Consider the following 18,904-nt stretch of genomic DNA (forward strand, 5'->3'; position numbering starts at 1 on the left):
TGGCCAGTACCTGCTGAACCAGCCAAGATTTGAACCGTTTATGGCCGTCTTAAGTGCTTTATTGAATTCCCCTGACATTTATTTACCAACCCTTGAATGAAGTAAGTCTGTGGACCTTAGTGCTGAGTTTTTTTTTTTTTTTTTTCACATTTTCTCTTTGTTAGGTGTTCCGACATGGTGATAGAAGTTCAGGTGAAACTTATCCTAATGACAAGTATAAGGAAGATTCTTGGCCTGATGGGTACGGACAACTTACACAGGTATGACCCAAACACATTATTTTGTCATTTGTTTTATATCAAATTTGTCACCTACACTATATATATTGGAATAATGTACTAAAAACTGTAAAGTAGTCCAAACATTTGCCTATTGTCTAGAAGGTTTAACCACTTTGAAACAATAAAAGCAACCAAATGAATCATGAACACCTATCATGATACCTAAAATGTAAATAAACATGTAACTATATAATATACTGCATATTGCCTTGTTCTGTTCCATAATTTTTGTAAAAAGCTGGTTAAAACTGCTGGCAAAATTATGAGTATGGCTAGCATAACTGCAGTTCTTTCAGGAATTATATCCTGTGTACAGTACCTAATGGAAACGACTTTTCTGGGAACTCCATATGGGTACTAGTTCTAGGAAGGTAAAGTATCTGTTCCCAGGTGTCTGCCCACAATTAACATGTAATCTAGTGGTTGTAGTAGATGGTTTCTGCAGTCAGCATGTTCCCAGCTGCATGCTTCTCAGCTTTTATGCCCTTTTCACACTGGAGTTGAGCATGTCTGTTTTTCATCCATCCGTTGATGGATGAAAAACGGACATACATGTATCACTATGGGATAGCAGACGTTAGCGGATGATCATCCACTGACATCCGTCTCCATTAAGCTAAGCTAAGCTCCGTTTTTTAAGAAGAAAACCCTATTTTTCTTCCGTTTTAAAAAAAACCAAAAACGGAACGGACGAAAAACGGATGTTAGTGAATGATCCGCTTACATCCGATCTGCTGACATGCGTTTTTCAATCCTTTTTTCCCCCCTCATTAAAAATACTGTATATAACTAATTGCTAAGGAGGGGGCCGGGAAGCCGGCTGCCGCGTCCTTAACAACCGATGAGTCATCAGCTGTTAGCGGGGTTCCCCCCGCAAAAAAGGCAAAATGCAAAAAATAATCGTGACAAATACTGCGTGGGGTCCCCCCCAGGTCCATACCAGGCCCTTCGGGTCTAGTGTAGATTCGGAGGGAACCCCCCCATGCCAAAAATTTTTTTTTAAAATGGTGTGGGGTCCCCCCCAAAATCCATACCAGACACTTATCCGATCATGCGGCCCCCAGATCCGCCCCCCCCTCTCCTATGTGAATGGGTATTGGGTACATCGTACCCCTACTTACCTCCTAAAAAACGGATGTCAGCGGACATGAAAACTGATGTAAAAATTGATATCCGTATCCGTTTTTGATCCGTTTTTTTACAAAAAAAACATGACTGAACTGAACTGAAAAACCGCCCGTGTGAAACCAGCCTAAAACTTAGAGAAAAGTGAAATCTTTTAGTACAATTTTGCAAGCAATGACTTATACCATACCCTTGGCAATACATATTGTGAAAAGAAATGATCTAAATAAGGGACAGTTGGGAGCAATTGGTTATGTATTCTGATTTCCTTTAACGTATATATGCTGACCATTTTAAAACTGAGATTAACATTTACCTTTAGGCCCCTTTCACACAGTCTTTCCTATCAGGTCCGCCCGTCAGTTTTTCAGGCGGACCTGATCGGAGCCTCCATTCACTTCTATGGAGCGGCAGATGTCAGTGGTGACATGTCTGCTGACACACGCTGCTATCCGATCCTGTCCGGGAAATCCAGACGGATGGTGACCCTATTTTCCATCAGTTTGGCAGATTCGATGAAAACTGACATGCGGTCCGTTTTCATCCGATCTCCCCGTAGAGGAGAGTGGAACTCTGGCAGGTCCATCTCAAGACGTACCTGTCATCCGCCTGCTCAAAAACGGAGTCCGCCGGGTGGATCGCCCGTGTGAAAGGACCCTTAGAGAGGAAGGCTTCAAAATGACAGTAGGAAGTCAGAGCAAAAGAGTCATGTCTCACATGTCATATCCCCACATCAAAAACATTATAAACAGCAACATTTCAAAAGAAAAGGGGGGTAATAATACCAGCACAGACATAAAATATCTCCAATTTTCTGTTTCCACAAAAAGCAGATTTATGGCATTGTTTTATTATTTTGATGTAAATTCATAAAACAGATCCATCATTAGAATGTTAGACAGAGAAATTGCGCTATGTAAGACCAAATATGAGATATAAATTCACAATAAATACTGAATAACCTGAATAAAGGAATTCAAATACCTAAATAGAATCGATTAACTTCGCAGTATTCTATCTCTAAAATAGTGCAAATAGTCCCATCATGAGGTAAAAAGGAATCACATCTTAAAACAATAAGAAAGTACATGAGGAGGTTGTTGTTTTCAAAGAAAAGTGAGCTGGTATTGTTGTTAATCAATCAATAATCACAGTATGGGAAAGTCTCTCCTTCATAAAAAATAGTGACTTCAAACTTGAAAAACACCATAGAAAATAGTGATGTAAGATCGGAAAGTCCTTCCACCTGGAAAATTACAGCCTCTTACCAGCTGCCCAGATCTCTTATTAGGAGATCAATTCCGCTTTTAGGCTTATGACCCAGCCACAGTCTCTTGGTGAGCAGGTTAAATAACACTTCTCCTCCTCTCCAGTTTTTCCCAAGTGTCTCTCAGTCAGCCATCAACTGTGTCTGTAGTCTGATCAGTCCTTGGTTTTGTAGTAAGTGTCCTTACAAAAAGTCAGGGATAAGCAGCTATGCTCCTAGTTGCCTCCTCACATGGAGACACACACTCTCTCCCATCATTAGCACCTTAATGCCTTAATGTAATGTATACATCAAAGAATTTTGCATTTGCAGATATTTATTCTATATGTTTCCTGGAATAAAGTCTACTTTTTTCACATGCAGCTCACATGATAAAGATACAACAATCTGCTTTTGCTGACCCCCGCTACCTCCAAGTGCAAAAATGGTGAGGAGGACAATATGAGCTCTGTCCTATGCTAACCTGTACATGGTGGGTGGAAGTGCACAGTTTTTGATCATTTGGACAAGTACTGAACATTTGTTGCTGGAATTTATAAAAGGGCTTATTTTAAAGGTTATAATTTATTGTTCACTATGAATTACGATAAAGAAAAAAGTATCTCTTTTTTTTAGATGTAATTCTTTATATTGACAGGGAGTAAAACACCAATGGTACCTCTCTTTCTTAAAAACAAACAGCTACAATTTGTATACTGCATTTTTTCTGTCATGCTTGGGTGAAAACAATTGGTAAATGCCATAACACCTGATTTTATGTGGAAAAATAAATGCTGGAAATGTTTTTATATATGTGTTGGTTTTCGCATGCCACAAATGTTTCCCTCTTTTTGTGAAATGTTGGTGTTTACACAGTAAGTTCCCATACCTAGAATACACACAGAAAGTGCGGATCAAGGAATGCGTGGCCAAGGGATGGCAAAAAAAGACTGCAAGGGCAAAAACTTGCCTTGAATGGTACTTGAGGCAAGCTATATTCTCCATACTGACTGTCAGCGCAAAGGAGCAGGTTGTCCAAGTAACCAGTCACAGCAATCTCTAGTTGTCTCAGTAATGCCAAGACTGGGGCTAACACCTTGGGGTGTTAAAAGGAAGCAGAAGCCAGACTTAAAAGGAATGCCACAAATTGATAATATGCATCCCTGACCGTAAATCGCAGGAACCGCTGATGTCCCTCACAAATAGGAATGTGCAGGTATGCATCCTTGATGTCTATGGATGCCAAAAAAAAAATCCTTGATGAAGGGAGGCCACCAACAAATGGATGGATACCATCTTGAACATCTGTACCCACACTAAGCGATTCAGGGCCTTGAGGGTCAGGAGTGGGCGAACCCCATCGATCTTCAGGAACCAAAACAGACTGGAGTAGAACCCCCCAAAATGCCCTGATTCCATAACCGGGGCAATCACTACCTGGAGAAATAAAACCTGCACAGCCCCGTACAGGGCCCTTAGGTAGAACGGGGGGAGACGAAGGTTGGACAGAAAGAATCTCTCTGGGGGACAAGAAATAAATAGAGAAATTATATCAATCAGTTAGTGGACCCACTTGTCAGGAACAAGGGAGGTCCACAGGCCTACGAATTAGCAAAGTCTACCCCCCCACCCCCAATATGGATAGGGGCAAACCTTTATGCTGAGGAGAACTTGTCCACAGGTTTGTGGGGCCAGGAACACTTGGTACCATCTGCAGGGGCCTTGAAGGACTTGGAGCCCTTGTCCAAGGAGCAAGGGGAACTAAAAAGCTTCTTGCGAAGGAAGTACCAGGCCTACGATGCAGTTCCTTGCCCTTCTTGGCCTGTGGGAGAAAAGCAGGTAATTGATGATCTCATCCAAGGTACCATTGAATCGACGAACCCCCTGGAAGGGTAAATCCTCCATAGCCTTTTTAGATGTCAAGTCAGCAGCCCAAAATTTAAGCAAAAGTACCTGCTTAAGCACCACCGCCAAAGGCAAAGATGTCACAAAAGTAACATCCATGCTGTTCTAACTCTGATTCAGTAGGGGATCTGCTCACAGATCTCCTAGTGAAGGGAACAGAGCACCTGCATGTGAAAGAAATCGAAGTTATATGGTCGCAATCTTTACCCAGCCTGGGCTGGCTCTGTGACATCAGCCGGCTTCATCCCGCTGTCAGCTGAAAACGGGTCACAGGAGTGGCTGCACTTCTCCTTTTAATAGTTTTATCTCCTTTTTTTTTTTTAAATTTAAACACTACAATCTGGCATTATGGACAGTATTAAATGTCAAAGTGTGACCTTTACCAAGTGATATCAATAAGTCAACAGATTCAAACAGCCTGATGTGAAAATAATAAAATAGCACTCAGAGATTTTTTTTTTTTCATGAAAACTTCTTGTGTATCTCAACAGCTAGGAATGGAGCAACATTTTGAACTGGGACAATACCTGAGAAAGAGATATGCTGGGTTTCTGAATGAAACCTACAACAGACATGAGGTAAACACGTGGTAGCTTACTTTTATCTTTACACTAACTAGAGTTGAAGCCGAATGGAAAAAACATAGATGTATTGTCAGATAGACGTAAAAACATCTCCATTTTCTTGTAACATCAGTGTCTAACAAGTATCTAAATGTGAATACAGTACAACAGGTCCTAGAAAAGACCAATTTCTCTCAGTAATGCAACACACTGTTATTTATAAGGACACTAGTGCTGAGGGGTGTGGCTGTTATTCAGCTCAGCAAGCACAGGGCACTGCAGTGTGAGGGCAGGAAGCATCATTTTTACTGAGCGTAAAAGGTATTTTAATGCCAATTTCAAAGCAAAACAACGAATGTATTGTTTTTCACACAAAAAAAAGATAATAGCACAATTGTAATTTGGCAAAATGTTGGGTGTAACAAGGTTATTGAATGGTTGTCATGTGCAGGCTATAGCATGCTGAGTACAATGAGGCATGGGGTGCTGAATGTAATCGGGTGTAAAATGCAGTGTTCAGTGCATAATGCAGTGTATGATGCAGATTGCTTGCTGTAACTGTTCATGATATAGAATGCTAAGTGTATTTGGGGTGCATGTTGCAGTGTGCTGTCTAAGGCTCGATTCACACCTATGCATGTTGCTTTTGAGCGTTTTTGGAGTTTTTTTTTTTCATGCTTGCCACGTTTTTGAGCAGCGTTTTTGTAGCGTTTGTACAGCGTTTTTGCGTTTTTTTTTTTTTTTTTACAGTTTTTCAAAAAAAAAAAAAAAAACGCCAAAAACGCATCAAAAACGCTGCAAAAAACGGTGCACTTGCCTTTTTGATGCTTGTCCATTGAATTCTATTACATGCAAAACGCTGCATTTTGCATGAAAAAAAATCCCTGACCCTTTCCAAAAATGCAGAGGTACAAAAAGGCATTGATGTGAACATGTTCCAAAGGAACCCATGTTAAAAAATTCCCATGCATTTCTGCAAAATGCAAAATGCATCAAAAAACGAGCTAGTGTGAATGGAGCCTCAGTGGGTACATTATATGAAATGTTGAGTTTATTGTAGTGACGGATGTGGTGTGCTGAGTCTAACGAGTTATATATATTATTATATTATATCAAACTAAATTCACAACTGGCCTGAAAGACACACTATCTATTTCAGACCCAAAGGATAAAAACCTACCACATGTTATTGTACACTAAGATGCTGTTATGCTTTCTAATGGGGGGCACATATTCTGCTGATACTAGCTAATGTTATATAGCTGACTGAGTGTTATACTGTTGCTTTGGGAGGGTTTGTGTGCAGGCATGTAGAGACTGAAAGGTTTATTACTATTTAACAGCACCCTTTAAAAACACACCCATGTTTTTCCTCTCTCATAGTTAATTGGTAACTCCACTTTCTTGGGGAAAAACAGTAGCAAATAAAGAAAAAAATAATAAGGTGTATACAATTGCGACACAAGTCAATATTGTAATTAAATGTTATTAAAAAATTACCTTTCCTTTTTCATCAGCAGCTCTGTAATTTTCTGAAAATGCAATGCAATATGGCTACCTGGATGTGTTATGTACTCAGATTGTGTACAGCATGCCCCCCAGAAACATAATTTTCTGCTTGTGTGATTGGCTTACTGATTGAAGTCAGATTTCAGGTATCCCCTGCAACAAAAATGTCATTTTTGGTGAGATACGCTCGATAGGAAATCACATCTAAAGGGATGCAGGCCCAGCAGCTTTCCTCATTAAAGCCCTGCAGGTACACAGCTGATTGATAATTATAAAACCACTCCCATTAGACTCACTTTCCCACATGGATACAGACAAATACACAGGGATTTCTTCAGAATAAGAAAAGGTAGGAATCTGCAACAAAGTTTGTTACAATCCTTGCAATGTACATAGATCACCCAGAGAGGAATAGATTTTTTCTTAACAAAAGTGGAGTTACGCTTTAACTGTATGAACATTAGACTTCACTTTGCATACATTTAGACCCAGGGTTCTATTTTGACACCCCTCTACCCAACAAAATATGTATTTTATGAAGCCCTGGCTTGGACGTACATGTGAGCAAACGTGCCTCACATCGGCTCCGGTATCCTAATACAATTAATCCTGTTGTGAGCGTATATCCCTGCAGAAATTGACTGGACACTCAGCTACCGGCGTGGAGCTACCCCTACTGCGACTCCCGGTCAAAATCTCCCTAAGGCAGGGATGACTAGAAGGCAGGAGGAAAACCTGCATGCCAAGCGGCAGATCCAGTATGGCGGATCCCCGCCGCGCCAGCGCACGGTAAAGGACCGCTGCAACTGGGCGGTGTCCATGCTGGAAAATTATGTCCACGATCCGGGTGGCCAGAAATCTGTGCAGCAGCCGCATACATCATATGCAACAAAAGCGGCAAAAAACAGCCCCTGTGAAACAGCAGCACATGGAACATGCAGCAGAGAAAATGGCGTCGGCAGCACATGGAATCACAGTAAGTACCCTCTTGTCTCCCCTCCCTCCTCCTGGAATAGCAGACCCCTCTGACCCTGAGCATAGAGAACCCTCTCTGCAAGACATCCTTGCTGCAGTCCATTCCTATGGCTCCTCACTCACTGAATTGTCCAAAGAAGTTAGAAGTGTGAAAGAAGGTATACTGCAAATTAGACATGACATGCAAAAGATAAGAGAAAGGGCCACTGCTTTGGAGGGTAGGGTGCATTCCATAGAGGATGAGCTGCCTCCACTTTTGCAAGATGTTCAAATGACTGCTGCTAAAACGACATGTACGGTGGCCAGAGTGGAAGACATGGAAAACAGGCTGAGACGGAGTACTATCCATATAGTTGGCAGGCCTGAAAAAGCCCAAGGGAAGAACCCTGTTGAAACTTGGTTAGCTGACACGTTTGCTGAAAATAACCTTACTCCATTTTTCTCTGTGGAAAGTGCTCACAGGGTGCCATCTCGCCCACCGCCACCAGGGGGCAATGATAGACCTTTCCCACTGAAACTCTTACACTATAAAGATCGAGATATTATCCTTCGCATTGCTAGACAAAAAGCTAATCTGGAAATACAGGGCACCAAAGTATCCATATATCCGGACTTCTCAGCAGCAGTCCAAAAGCAGAGGGCTAAATTTACTGAAGTGACGAAACACCTGCGAGCAATATCAGTGATGTATTTCATGCTTTACCCGGCCAAACTACGAGTAGTAGCAGATGTTTCAGTACACTTTTTTGAAAACCCGGCTATGGCTGCCAACTGGCTTAATAGTCATGAGCGACACCTGCGAGTGGCTGTTTAAGATGATGGTCCAAGCTAGAATCATGCCTTAACCTGCCTACATATATTCTATTTGCTCACCTTGATAACGATGGAGCCCAAAGAGCAACACTTTGGATTTACTGGTTTATTGCATTTCTTACCAACAACTTGTGTACTTGGCTTCACAGCACGAGGTCCTAGCCCTCTCTTGTCCCCCCTCACATAGCCCTCCAGGGCACAATTGGAAGGCTTTCCAATGGGAACTTACGTTTTCTTGGTTGGAAGACTGTTTATTTCTTTTTTGTTGTTTTTAAGCCCTGGTTGGGTGCAGGGCCATCTTTAAGGCAGGACATAAGGGGCAGCTGCCCTGGGCCCCATCATTGTTGTGGGGCCCAAAGCAGCTGTCTCATACTTGCCATTTGCCAACTATCCCAGTTTAAATTTCCTTGAAGTTTTAGTCACTCTGTGCACACCAGATACTCTAGGGGGGGGTTAGTATATTATTTTCCAGGACTGCCTCAGTCACTAAACTTGATTCCCAAATAGACTCTGAGGGCAGATTTATTTTTCTGATGGCAATGTGGGAATCTCATGCTTGTGTAATTGCTAGTGTTTATGTGCCCCCACCTTTTACGTTGGTAGTGCTACAATGTTTGTCTAGGTTTTTGGCAAGGCATCCCCAGCTCCTAGTGTATGTCTTAGGCAACTAACAGTGAACTGGATACCTCACTTGATGTACACAAGAAATACACAAGAAATACTGCCTGCAGGGCCACAGAACAATTACAGCTACATTTATAGCCGAACTTGGGTTTATGGATGTATGGAGATGCAAGTTTCCTCTCAAGGCCCAATTCTCCTGCTATTCATTGATCCACTCTACGCTATCAGGTATAGATTTTGTGCTGGGGGAATGTCATGACTCGCTGTTATGACCCTGTGGTGACATATCTGGCCAGGGGCCTATCTGACCATTCCGCAGTGCAACTTATGCCCTGTACACCTGGGCGGATTTTTCTGCAACAAAGGTCCGACAGTCTTTCCGACAGACTTTCGACGGACTTCCGATGGACGTTCGAACAAATGGACTTGCCTACACACGATCACACCAAAGTCCGACAGATTCGTACGTGATGACGTACGACCGGACTAAAATAAGGAAGTTGATAGCCGGTAGCCAATAGCTGCCCTAGCGTCGGTTTTGGTCCGTCGGACTAGCATACAGACGAGCGGATTTTTCGACCGGACTCGAGTCCGTCGGACAAATTTGAAACATGTTCCAAATCTAAAGTCGTTAGATTTTCACACAAAAAAGTCCGCTGCAGGTTCAATGGAGCCCACACACGGTCGGATTGTCGTCCGGATTTGGTCCGTCGGATCAGTCCGGTCGAAAAGTCCGCTCGTGTGTACGCGGCATAAGTTTAAATTTCCATAAGGTTAGACTACCTATCCACTGGAAGTTAAACCCATTCTGGCTTCATCTATTTACTGACACTGAATACATGCAGATTCATATTAGAAACTTTTTAGTGGATAATAAGCCTTCAGCCGCATCTGGTGTGGTCTGGGATACCCTGAAGGCTTTCATTAGAGTTATGTGTATTAAAGAGATTGCCACGAATAAGACGTGGTTGCCAGTCTAGCTGTAGATAGAGCTGAAGAAACATTCCTGCAAGCCTCTAAACCTGGCCATGAGAGGCAGTGGATAGATGCACAAAAACTTTACCGTACTATACATCAACAGCAGGCTGGTAATAAGCATTTTTTTACCTCTCAAACATATTTTCAAGAGGGTGATAAAACTGGCCATATGCTGTCTATGATAAGGAAGAAAAGGAATTGATTGCACACTTGAATCCAAAAGATGCTGCTAAAGTTTTCTTTAATGTCATAAGCCAGACAAACTTGCAAAGATTTTATAGTTGAAGCGTTTCACACAAGCACGGTTCTTTCCTGTGAAACGCGTCAACTATAAATCTTTACAAGTTTGTCTGGCTTATGGCAATAAAGAAAACTTCAGCAGCATCTTTTGGATTCAAGTGTGCAATCAATTCCTTTTCTTCCTTATACTACTGATGGTGGTGAGCCAGGATTAGCACCTTGAGCCAGGTGTGTCCATTTTTGTTGCCTGAGGCAGTGCTTGTGCTCTTGTTTGTTTCCTGCTGTCTATGATAGCCAGGTCCCAACAACCTTCCCAGGTCATACACAGATTAGTCATATCGCCCACTTAAGTGGTTACAGACACTCCTTCCATACTAAAGGGGTTTTATACCTTCTTTCAGGATATATACTCCTCAAAGGTGTCTTACCCTGCAGCTGAGTTGTTCGACTTCCTGGATAGCATTCAACTCCCGCAGCTCCAGGGGGAAGATAAAAAACAATGAAATGCTCCTCTCACCCTTGAGGAGCTACAACTCGCATTGGCCACATTTCAGAATTCTAAGGCCCTGGGAAACGATGGCTTACCAACTGAATTATACAAAAAATTTAGAGGAATACTCCTACCGGAGTTACTCCATATAATTACATATCAATTGCTCATTCACTAGATTCTTTGCCGAGTTCTATGTTTGAATCGGTGGTGGTGGTCCTTTTGAAACCAGGGAAAGATCCTGATAAACCTGAATCCTATAGACCCATCTCCCTGCTGAATACGGATTTAAAATTACTGACAAGTCATTGCCATGAGACTCTCAAAGGTGGTGACTAAACTTGTGCACCCAGATCAATCCAGATTCATACCTAATCAATCTACGGCAAACAATCTTTGTCGCCTTTATCTGAATATGCAACTACCTACTGACAACCAGGGTCAGAGAGCTATTCTCTCGCTCAATGACGCTAAGGCATTCAATAGTGTTGAGTGGAATTACTTATGGCGGGTGTTGGAAAAATTCAACCTGGGGGGGGATAATCATTTCATGGATCAAACTATTATATAAAGCACCGAAAGCATGTATCAGAATTAATAACACCTTATCGCCACCCTTTGATCTGTACAGGGTGTGGGGTGATTAGCTCGTGGGGATCATCTTTTCTTGAAATGAAGGTCAGCATACAAGCAGTTTCTTTACAATCTGGCGGGTTGCCAGCTTTATTTACAGGTGGTTTGCAAAGTCATAAAAATAAACAAAACAGTAGCTCTAAACTAAACAGTACAGTGCTCTCTATACGGTGTGGGGCTGGTGCTGTGCTCTCTTTGTGGTCATTTAAAGTCCACCTGAGCATGAACTCAAGTGGACCAGAAGACCCGGACCGGAACCAAGCCTGCCACAGAGGCTGGAAAAATCTGGGCCGGATTCCGGTTCAGTCTCTGACGATAGAACAAATGCGAGGTGAATTATATACCGATATTCGATGACCTCACCTTGCATACCGTCACAAGGGGTACAAGACAGGGTTGTCCCCTGTCCCCTCTGCTATTTGCACTGGCCATAGAGCCCCTGGCTGCAGCCATTAGAGGGAACTCTAACATATGTGGGTTTAAATGAGGTGAGCTAGAAGACAAATTGGCACTATATGCAGACGGTGCGCTCCTCCTTTCTGGGCGACACATTTGCCTCACTGATAAACCTTATGGAATTAATTCATAGATTTGGGACCTTATCTGGGTTCAAAATAAACTGGGACAAATCTACATTATTACCTTGAGATCCTCTTGTGGCACCCCTACCCCGGATAGCAGAACAGATTAAGGTGGCAGATAACTTTCGGTACCTGGGCATAGTTAAACACCCTAACTTAGATCTCTATAATCAAACCCAATATAAACCCATAGATTCAAAAATTTCAAGAAAAAACAGCTAGCTGGATTAAATTACCCCTCTCAGTATTTAGCCTCTGTAACCTGATAAAAATGATTTGGAATCCACAACTCTTGTATGCGCTTCACAATACACCCATCTGGATCCCTATACATGTGTTTAAAAAATACCATTTTCCGCACATTGATATGGAGAAAACAGGTTCCACATATTAAGTTGGAAACTCTGCAAGAAACAAAAGGACTCGGGTGGCCTGGCAGTTCCCAACCCATTTTACTATTTCATAGCAGCTCAATTGCAGCATTTAACGGGCTGACTGTACCCCGAGTCCTCTGATCCTATTAGGAATATTATACAAACACAGCTGTCTGGTGATGGCCTTGTGGAATGCATAGAAGTGGGAGAGCTAGGGGCGTTACCATCTTACCCCACCCTGATACATAGACAGAGTATGGAATAAAGCCAAACAACATTTCCAATATGCAGGATGTACTAAACTGGTCGCATATCTGGAACAGTGGAAACTACCCAGAACTAGGTAAATTACAGGGTTTCTCAGCATGGTCTAGGAGTGGAGTTGTGTATATTCCACAGTTGTACTATGGAGGCCTCTTGCGAGACTTCCAATCACTGTGCGTGGAATTTAATTTGCCAAATACCATATTCTTACAATACTTGCAACTTAGGCACGCTATATCGGTACAAGCTACAATCTCTACTTGGGAACTAACTAGACCCACAAATCTCACACAACTAGTTACATCATCCCGAAAAGGACAATTATCCTTCTTATATGGTTCTCTCATATGTCAAATATCTAAGGCTATGTCATTGAACTGCAGAGCCGGCTGGGGGGATGATATAGGACATCTTTCGGATGAGGAATGGGCCACTATACTTGATTATGTACTTAGAGTGTCACTCTCCTCATCTCAAAAACGTACCCAATTGTTATTATCCACCGCACTTACCGTACACCCAAGAAATTACACAAATGGCATAGAGGGGACAACACATTTTGTCCTCGCTGTCTGGTGGACAATGGCACACTTGTGCACATGCTATGGAAATGCCCAAAATTGCAAAGATATTGGGCCACAGTGATAAGTACTATTAATAGAATATGGAACCTTAAGCTTGAAATTGACCCTAAACTCTGCCTACTTGGCTGGTTAGATGAGGAACAATATACACCCCACACCTATATAGCCATTCTCAGGATGCTATTTGTAGCTAGAAAACTTATTGCCAGAAAATGGCTCTCGGTATCACCTCCTACACACACAAAGAATGGATTACTGCTGTAAATGACTCTTATAAGGGAGCAACTGACGTACAAACATTGAGGTAGCCCAAGGAAGTTTGAAAACATCTGGGATGCTTGGCTAGAAGTTTCTGGCTTGGCTCCCTTACACCTGGTTCAAAATAAAATTCTCGGTGGCAGGACAACAACATCGTCCACTTAACCATAGAAATTGTTATTCAATGGTTATTCAGATGGATGGTGTGTGTGACCGAGGGGAACGGTGCATGTGTAAGTTAAACTGAAGGGATATACTTAATATGGTGGTATCTGGATCTGCAGTGGTTGAATATATTGTTTTGTCTTACCCAACAGTTAATATATATATATATATAAATACTGTGAACCACTCCCCGCTGTTTAGGGGTAAGTGGCACTCTTGCCCCGCTCGTTGGCCCGGCTAAGGGTTGGGAGCAGAGCTGGGAGATAGAATACAATGAGGGGCACACACAATATAAAGTAACTTGAGGACTACAGACTCAGATATACTTTTTCTAGACAATGCTTCTTTATTTTACATGAACTGTTGCATTTTATACAGTGTAAACACATACATTATGTAGCCGGCTGGCCACTAAAATGGATAAATCTGTGTCCTCTCAGTTATGAGTTTGTTGTAAAATGAAAATGTTACTTTTGTTATCAATAAATATGATCTGATTTAAAAAAAAATGTATTGTATATGTCCCACTTCTGGCCTGAGCCCTATATATTGCAAAAATGCCATTTCATAAATAGAAAAATGTTGTCCTGAACATGCTAAGACCATACAGGTCCTTAAGATATTTTTAAAATCTGATGTCGATCACAAGCTTTTCAATTAACACATCTTAAAAATGGGGAAAATCACCTTATTTATTAATATATTTTGCTTTTTTTTGCCTGAAGTTTCCCTTTTAGTGGCTTCTACTTATAGCTGACTCTTGTGTAGGTAGGTCAGTATGACTGTGGTAGCTTCTTTAGGAACTGTATAGTCAACGCTGTATGCTGGCCTAAGCCAACAAGGCCCAGGCCTAGGGCAGCACTTTGCAGGGGGCAGCACGGAAAGAGTCCCCGCTGGCTTGTGCTACACTGTTAGTGTAGCACCAGTCTTATGGGGAGGACTGGGCAGAGAGGCCAACTAGTCTATCGCCCCCATAAAGCAATAAAGCGGCCGCACTGCTTCCGGTATGCGAGCGGCTGGCATTCCGCAACTGGGGGGGCGCTTCTAATTTTGACTGTCCTCTCATCCTGGACCACAAACCTTCCTCAGTGTGCTATATGTTTTTTGCTGCACCATTGGCACGGTTATATCTTCTTAGTCCTCTCCATAAAATTATTAGAAATTTGTGCCTAAAGTAGAACTATAGGCAACATTTTCCATTTTGGCTAGAGTAAGGGAAGGTTTATGTCAGTTTATTTTTTACCATCCCTGTCCCATTGCAGAGATTTCCCTTCACTTCCTGCCCCATAGCCAAACAGGAAGTGAGAGGAAATCTATGCTAAGGGAATCCATTGACCGCCCCCCCCCCCCCCGGCCCTCAGAACTAGTGTCCCCACTTGAAAATTTCAGGGCGGGTCTTAAACAGCAAGGAGTGTGGCCTTGACAGGAAAGGGTGGGCCATATTTAAATTAGGGGGTGCACGAGTTTAGTCCGGCCTAGGGCAACACAAAACCTAAATACACTACTGTGTACAGTCTATAGATTCCTGTATAATATATTTGTGCTATTAAGACAGATGATGATAATAATAACAATACTATTATAAAATGTTTGTACCATAGGTTTTTGTGAGAAGCACAGATGTGGACCGTACATTAATGAGTGCCCAGGCTAATCTTGCTGGTTTGTTCCCACCCACTGGCAGGCAAGTCTGGAATGCTAGTATTGCCTGGCAACCAATACCTGTTCATACAATTCCTCAGTCACAGGATAACGTGAGTAATGTTTTACCTATACTTTTAAAAAATTTTTACTACGTTAATTTTACTGCTTTTGTTAGTGAGCCATTTGCAGAGTATTACCTAGTGTAGAGGAGTTCCCATTTACTCACCATGCTCAGATGCAGGCATATGCCCCTCTAACTTCTTTTTCTACAACTCCTGGAGTTCCTTGACACACTCAGGGAAGATACATTTGTCTGTTTCCCTTACTTAGTCAACAACTGATGAGGCAGAGGGAGCTGGGCAAGTAATCTGCAGTCACTTGCAGTCAGGTGAGATGTCCTTCACTGTCAAAACAGTTGTGCAGGCAGCCAGGCCGGGAGCCTAATAGCACATCTTCTCCAGAAAACATCCAGCTATAGTGGGGAGTACCTCCCTGATTGCTACCAGAGTACTTTAGTTCCAGTGGAAGGTGTTTCTTCCTCAGCCTTTAGATCCCTCCAGCTGTTTGCCTGTGTTACCACAGCTAGCCTGGACTTTACGGTGATGGAGGCTGTCTATGAACACAAATGCATGTAGCTGTGCTCTGTACTGTTTTACTGAAGTAGCGATTCTCAGCTTGAATCTGTTGTTATAGAGCTCCACTGAGTCAATTTTATCCATTAGGTCATCTCTTAATAAAAATGAAAAGTGAATATACTTACCTTTTACAGTGGTCCGTGTCTTGAAAAGTCACTGCTTCTCCTGTCCCCAGCTACTGTAAGTGTTCTGCACTTCCAGATGTGCCAAATATTTGCTCCCCTGCCAACAGCTGTGGTTCCTCCCACTGGCTTGTACATCATTACAGGACACGTGTCGGTGTGAAGAACCACAGCAGCAGGAGAGCGAGTATTCAGCTGGGGAGTCAAGATGTGACAGCTTTTCAATACACAGGCCCACTGGAAAGTTAAGTATGTCTACGTTTCTTTCATTGGTGTCTCATTGAGTTAAAGTGACCCTGTGGTGACAAGGCCACTTGAATATTGGGCATCAGCCAAGAATCTCTATTGGATGACATTGACACCAGTGTCTGACAACTATGTTGGAGGAATATGAGGTCAGGTTTAATAAATATCCTTACTACTTCAGTTCCTCATGATAATCCAGTGCTCACAGCATCCACTCCCCTCTGTTAGGAAAACCATGTATGATTGACAAATCTGAGCATTCAAGTTAATGGAGTAATAATCAACACAATGCAGCTCTTTGGTTGCCCATCTGACTACCAAATAAAGGGGTTTATTTACTAAAGGCAAATCCACTGTTCACTGCAAGTGCACTTAGAAGTGCATTTGGAAGTGCAGTCGCTGTAGATCTGAGGGAAAGTTCTGAAATGAGGTGAAGCTGATTTCTATCATCCAATCATATGCAAGAAAAAATGCTGTTTTTTATTTTCCTTGCATGTCCCCCTGCAGATCTACAGAGACTGCACTTCCATGTGTACTTGCAGTGCACTTGTAGTGCATAGTGGCTTTGCCAGGTGTAGAAAAGTGGAAGAGACTGCCTACTGTACTTACATATTTAGTCCCAACATGGGGCCTCATTCATACTAGGTGTTTAGCATTAAGCTGCGGCTGGAGGGCACAGGTGCACCATCCAGCACTGCTGACATCACCTTGTCAAACTTTAATAGAGTCCGACAGCTGCTGCAGCTGGATGGGGCTGGGGTGTCCACTAAGCTGAATGCACATTTAGGATAGTATGCGCCCCGCGACAAATTCCTGGACCGCAAGCTGCCTGTGTTCGGGGCATTTGTCCCAGGGAGGTGAATACTGCCCTAAATGGAAGTACTAATAAGTACAATGGAGCAGCTCTGCATAGTGACCAATCAACTTCTAGTCTCAGCTTGATCAGTGAAGCTTGAAAAATGAAAGCTAAAAGCTGATTGGTTGCCATGCACAGCTGATCCAGTCCAGGTAAAATATAACATACCGGTTAGTCAGCTGCTAATCCCTTAGAACTAAGGCTACTTTCACACTGGGGCGTCAGGGGCATTGGCGGTAAAGCGCTGCTATTTTTAGCAGCGCTTTACCGTCTTTTTTGCGGCGCTTTTCAGCTGCTAGCAGCCGAAAAAAGGGTTAAAATTGATTTCAATGGGCATGGGCGCTTTAGAAGAGGTGTATACACCGCTCATACAGTGCTGCAAAGATGCGGCTTGCAGGATTTTTTACCGTCCTGCCAGAGCACCGGTGCCTTCTCATGTCCTCTTTTGTCAACTGAGGCAATTCTTGGCTGCGCACTTGGGTCAAATCACAGTAATATCTGGGTACTCCCGCAGGTGTGACTCCCACAGCTTCGGCCCCTATGGCCTCTCAGTGTTTATGCTCTACCCCTTGACACACAGCCGTACTCCCTCCAGGAGTAGATGGACCCAGCTCTTCTGGCCAGCGTTGGTTATATGAGGCCTTCAGGAAAAAGCGTCAGCGTCTCGATTTCCCATACTGGTCGATATTTCATACTAAACCGAAATTCAGACAGAACGGCCAACCACCGATGTCCAGTGGCATCCAGCTTGGCCGTGAACAGTAGGCAAGTCAAGAGGTTGTTATTCTTCACCACTCAGCCCTGTACAATCTTCACACAGCCCCGTACAGATAACCACCTGAGAGCCAAGAACTCCAGTTTTTGTATAGGATAGTTCTTTTAAGGTGGGGTGAGACCGACTTACATAGGCCACCGGGCGGAGTCTCCCCTCTGACTTCTAGTACAACACTCCTCCAAGGCCATCTCTGCTGGCATCCACATGCAATTCATAAGGTTTAGATGGGTCAGCATAGGCCAACACTAGTGCTTCAACAAGGCTCCCCTTCAGTTGTTCAAAAGCCCTTTCACACTTCACTGTCCATTGCCCTTGAATGGATTCACAGGGCTTCCTGGGGCCTCCCTTCTGAGCTTTTTGCTGATCTCCCTCCGCTTCTTTCTGTAAAAGCTCATTCAGCGGCCGGGTAATCTGTGAGAAGTTCTTCACAAATCTTCTATAGTAGGAGCAGAGCTTCATGCTCCTCCAAATTTCTGCCAAACACAAGGATATCATCAAGATACGCTAGCACTTCTACCAAGTTCATATCACCCACAGTGTTCTCCATCAGTCTCTGGAAAGTGGTGGGGCCCCTGTTAGTTTTTGTGGCATTCATTCGAACTCGAAAAACCCTAGAGGACTGATGAAGGCCATCTTTTCTCAGTCATCCGGATGCATGGGTATTTGGTAGTATCCACTCTTTAGATCCAGCATACGGAACCATTTATCCCCTGATAAGCATTGCAAGGACCCTTATATGCAAGGGGTTGTGTACTGATCTGGGATAGTCCTTCGGTTCAAGGTTTGGTAGTCAATACACATCCGAAGGGACCCATTCTTTTTTCTCACTACCACAATTGGGGAAGCATAAGGGCTCCTGGATTCCTTAATGACCCCGACTTCTCCAACTCAGCCAGCTGTTCTCGAAGATCCTCCAGATCACACAAAGGAATTTGCCTGGCTCTTTCACAGAAAGGCTTATCTTCAGTTAGCCGAATTCGGTGTTGAGCACTCTTGGCACAGCCCACATCAAAGTAAT

General features: G+C 43.0%; 1 protein-coding gene across 2 annotated transcripts in view; it reads left to right on the forward strand.

Moving 5' to 3' along the window:
• Window positions 1-18,904, forward strand: part of LOC141144557 (prostatic acid phosphatase-like) — a 97,335-nt gene that overhangs the window by 25,527 nt on the left and 52,904 nt on the right. Inside the window, exons 2-4 of one of the 2 annotated variants that reach the window (XM_073630344.1) lie at window positions 165-260; window positions 5,049-5,135; window positions 15,210-15,362. In XM_073630344.1, coding sequence (XP_073486445.1) covers window positions 165-260; window positions 5,049-5,135; window positions 15,210-15,362 — 336 coding nt within the window. Of the gene's footprint in view, window positions 1-164; window positions 261-3,058; window positions 3,101-5,048; window positions 5,136-15,209; window positions 15,363-18,904 lie in introns of those variants that run through there. The other variant, XM_073630345.1, reaches the window with a different exon arrangement.

The sequence above is a fragment of the Aquarana catesbeiana genome, linkage group LG05 (genome assembly GCF_042186555.1).
Source record: "Aquarana catesbeiana isolate 2022-GZ linkage group LG05, ASM4218655v1, whole genome shotgun sequence".
NCBI classification, from domain to species: domain Eukaryota; kingdom Metazoa; phylum Chordata; class Amphibia; order Anura; family Ranidae; genus Aquarana; species Aquarana catesbeiana.